Consider the following 4,170-nt stretch of genomic DNA (forward strand, 5'->3'; position numbering starts at 1 on the left):
GTCCATAATTAGTGGTGCTCCTCCATTCTTTTGCCGACGGTGGTGGCGCCTTGGCCCCACGCGGTTAACGACAAGCGCGCGAGATTAAAAAAATAAATTTATCTATAGCATGTACATATATATATATATTTTTAACTTATTTTGACCGTTGATCGCGGACCAATAGTATGGAAACATCTCGACCGTTAGATAAAAAACCAACGAGCAATTACTTCCGTTGGTTTACCCCTTTTTTTAATTCACGAAATGGTAAAAAAATGAGCTTATATTTAAATACATAACTTACAAGGCTAAAATAGAACAGACATCCTCTGAAAGCAAACTGCTGCTATTGTTCTTGCCTTTGCCTCCTTCCCTTTCTAGTTTCTGGGTTCTTTTCTTTGTCTTGTTTTGGGGTTTTGGCTTTCTTTTTCGACAGCTACTTATGTTGTCTTTGATGCTCACTTAACGAAATAGAAAATTTTGTGAACTCTCGAAGGGCAAAAGCTTGAATTTGAAGAAGAATTCGATTTTTTTTTATTTTTGCTTTTTATTATGAAGATAACGATTTAGAAGCTGGTAAATGTTGGTTGAACCTTCTTTTCAAATAAGGTGATACTTACTTCGGGGGAATTTTTTTTCAATTTTTATACTATTGATTTTATTATTATTCGTTGTTAATTTTGTTATTGTTTTGAAGCCAAACTCACCATTTTTTTTTCATTTTGGCAGACGAAAATTTTCAGGTGAGAAAGTGGCGTTAATCTCAAGGTTGTCGAAAAAAGAAATAGCAATTAATCGGAGTATGCAAAAAATAGTTTGACTTAATAGAAAAAAGGGGGTTTTTTTTTGTTTCTTTTTGGTGTTTGGATTTTGGGTTTTCTTTGGGTGTTTTGATAATGTCGTCGACTACTTCATCGGAGATGCAAGAACCGAGCATCGACACTGATAAATTAAGTTACGAAATCTTTTCGATTCTTGAAAGTAAGTTTTTGTTTGGCTACGATGATCAGCAGAAGCTATGGATTCCGAAACCGATCTCTCCGGCGTCTGAATCGCTGCCGTTGGTTCAACAGGGCGATGAGAATCCGATGTCGGCGATCAAGAATCAGAGGGGTAAAATATGTATTTTGAGTATCGACAGCGGCGGCATGCGGGGAATTCTGAGCGGTAAAGCTTTGGGTTATCTTGAACACGCGTTGAAATCCAAGTCGGGTAATCCAAATGCTCGAATCGCCGATTTTTTCGACGTGGCCGCCGGTTCCGGCGTCGGTGGTATCTTCGCCGCCATGCTTTTCGCCACCAAAGATAACAGCCGCCCGATTTTTACCGCCGAGGAGACGTGGCGGTTCCTTGCTGAGAATGGGAAGCGGATGTACCGGTCCGGGAAAGGTAAAAACGGCGGTATTTTAAACAAGTTTTTTAAAAACGGTTCGACCGGATCAAGTTCAACCGGTTTGGAAAAGGCGGTGAAGGAGACGTTCACGGCGGACGGAAGGAGTTTGACGTTGAAGGATACACTGAAACCGGTTTTGATCCCGTGTTACGATCTTTCCAGTACGGCGCCGTTCCTGTTCTCGAGGGCGGACGCCTTGGAGACGGACAGTTTCGATTTCCCATTATGGGAGGTTTGTCGTGCCACGTCGGCAGAACCGGGATTATTCGAACCGGTCAAGATGCGGTCTGTAGATGGTCAAACTAGTTGCGTGGCGGTTGATGGTGGGTTGGCAATGAGCAACCCGACCGCCGCCGCAATGACGCACGTGTTGCATAATAAACAGGAGTTCCCTTTTGTTAGAGGGGTCGAGGATATATTAGTGTTGTCACTGGGGACCGGTTCGCTACTCGAGATAAGCTACGAATATGAAAAAGTCAAGAATTGGAAGGTCAAGGATTGGGCTAAACCGATGGCTCGAATATCCGGTGACGGCTCAGCCGACTCGGTGGACCAAGCCGTTGCCATGGCTTTCGGACAATCCAGAAGCAGCAACTACGTAAGAATTCAGGTATTCTTTTTTATTCCCATACATGAATTTTGAGAAAACAGACAGTTAAAACTCCAGTCTTTGGTCCTTTCCAAGACAATGGAAACCAGGGTGGTAATAAGAGTCTTTGTCTTTTACACTTGGGAATTCTTGAATTAGGGGTTCAATGGGGGCCATTCATGCTTTCTGATTTCCCATTTTTTACTGCTAAGCTTAGTAATTCTGGATTTTATAGATACCAATTGACATTTCGTTGAAAATGGGGACCTAAAGCAGCCGTTGAATTCTCTAAGAATTTCTTTTTTCTTGTAATGGAAAAGTTTTGTTTAGTCCTCCAAGTTATTGAATAATATAGGAATGTTTTCAACACTTGGGAAAAAAAAGGACCTGCAATTGAGGGGTGGGGTTGTTTGTAAGAAGTAAAAGCTTGTATGGGGACATCATTTGAGTAAAGCTAAAAATATGCCATTTATGATTTCATGTCCTTATATCTAGTATAGTGTGGCAAACATGCAATTCTATACTGGGTTCAATTCCATATATTTATGACCATGGTATTCGGATTCGGGTGTGGGTGTGGGTGTGGGTGTGGGTGTGGGTGTGGGTGTGGGTGTGGGTTTTTATGATTTTTACCCTACCCCTAAAGGTGTTGAGGAAAATAAATAAAAAGTGGTGGACTCCCTTAATAATTTGGTCCCTTGATTTATTTATTTATTTCTCTTTCCCTGTCCTTTTGTTCAGTTTCGTTGAAAACAGGCTTTTTTTTGTGTATTTAATTTGCTTTTTGTACAAACCTTAATTGTTAGAAAGATTGGATTTTTCATTTATTTTTTTCCCTAAAATATTTAAAATTGATCTCGAAACCCTAAGTCTGATAGGGACCATAATTTTAGTATTTTATTTTTAGATGAAAATCAACATTGCATCTTCATAATAATTTTCTGAAATGAAATATTTGGTGCGACAGGCAAATGGGACCAGTTTAGGACGGTGTGGCCCAAACGTAGACACAGACCCCAGCCCCAGCAACGTAAAGATGCTGATCGCCATAGCCGAGGAAATGCTGAAGCAGAAGAACGTAGAGTCCGTGTTGTTCGGAGGCAAAAGGCTGGCCGACCAAACCAACTTCGAGAAACTCGATGGTTTCGCCGCTCAACTCGTGCTTGAACATCAGAGGCGGAGTTGTAGGATTGCTCCCACTGTCGCTTTCAAGCAATCTAATAACCCTAAACCCACCACCCCTTAAGAACATTTTCATAATTTTCTCGAGAAAATTTGTACCAAATATAATTTATATAAATATATATAAAAAAAGGTATGCTTTTCTTTTCATTCCATGCATTACTATAGTGTTATATATATATATTAATATTTGTTCAAAGAAAGCATCTTAAAGAGTGGACCCTTTTAATTAATAGAAATGATCAAATGGGGACATTTGGTTTTATTAGGGAAGATGCTGACATTTTTATTATGTTATAAAGTTATGGAATGAGTTTTGATGATTTTGTCAAACGTAATTATTATTATTTTATGTATAAATGTCATAATTCAATGTGACCCATTGTATCAAGGTTTAATTCAATTTATTTATCCAATCTAGTACTTTTATATCTAATATATGACCATTTTGACCTTTTTTACTCAAAATCCAAACTTACCTTTTCAACTCTTCAAATGTCTTTTTCAAGTGGAAGCCAGACAATTTCCATACCAATACAATTTCTCAAAAGGTTGGCTACCATATATCACTTGGTTGGACTTGATTTAAGAAAAATTTTTAAAGTGTTATTTGTCAAAAGTTGAGAATTCCTTAACAGTGGTTAATACTGTTCTCGAAATGCTTATACTCATTTTTATCTTTGGATCTGTCTCCCAACTTATTGAAGAGCCTTAAGGGATTTATAAAATATGAGCACCATGCTCACCAAAATAATGTGAGTATTTACTCTTGATAGGGTTTAAATCCATGCTCTTATATGATATTTATGGATAAAATAAATAATCACCCGAGGATAAAATCAAGCATAAACCTTTCTTATATTATTAACTACTTACAGATCCATCTTTCCTCAACAAACCTTAATATTATTTATTACATAGTGTTTTGCAAGGCTTGAATTGCCATTTCATGTGTATGATTCAAAGAACAAAAAAAGAACAGGGAGGGAAACAGTGATGTGGGGAAGACAGCTCCCAATGCTGT

General features: G+C 38.3%; 1 protein-coding gene across 1 annotated transcript; it reads left to right on the forward strand.

The window, feature by feature from the left end:
* Nucleotides 1–264: 264 nt before the first annotated feature.
* Nucleotides 265–3,296, forward strand: LOC121222538 (patatin-like protein 6). The gene is made up of 3 exons (XM_041103525.1): nucleotides 265–591; nucleotides 712–1,985; nucleotides 2,932–3,296. Exons 2-3 carry the CDS (start codon nucleotides 879–881, stop codon nucleotides 3,208–3,210), a joined length of 1,386 nt encoding a protein of 461 aa, XP_040959459.1. The 5' UTR covers nucleotides 265–591; nucleotides 712–878; the 3' UTR covers nucleotides 3,211–3,296.
* Nucleotides 3,297–4,170: the final 874 nt, after the last annotated feature.

This window comes from Gossypium hirsutum, chromosome D10, assembly GCF_007990345.1.
Source record: "Gossypium hirsutum isolate 1008001.06 chromosome D10, Gossypium_hirsutum_v2.1, whole genome shotgun sequence".
Lineage (NCBI taxonomy): Eukaryota > Viridiplantae > Streptophyta > Magnoliopsida > Malvales > Malvaceae > Gossypium > Gossypium hirsutum.

Coding starts and splice junctions, on each gene's coding strand:
- LOC121222538 (XM_041103525.1), top strand. CDS start 879: ATGTCGTCGACTACTTCATCGGAGATGCAAGAACCGAGCATCGACACT. Junction 1,986..2,931: donor GCAACTACGTAAGAATTCAG/GTATTCTTTTTT, acceptor TTGGTGCGACAG/GCAAATGGGACCAGTTTAGG.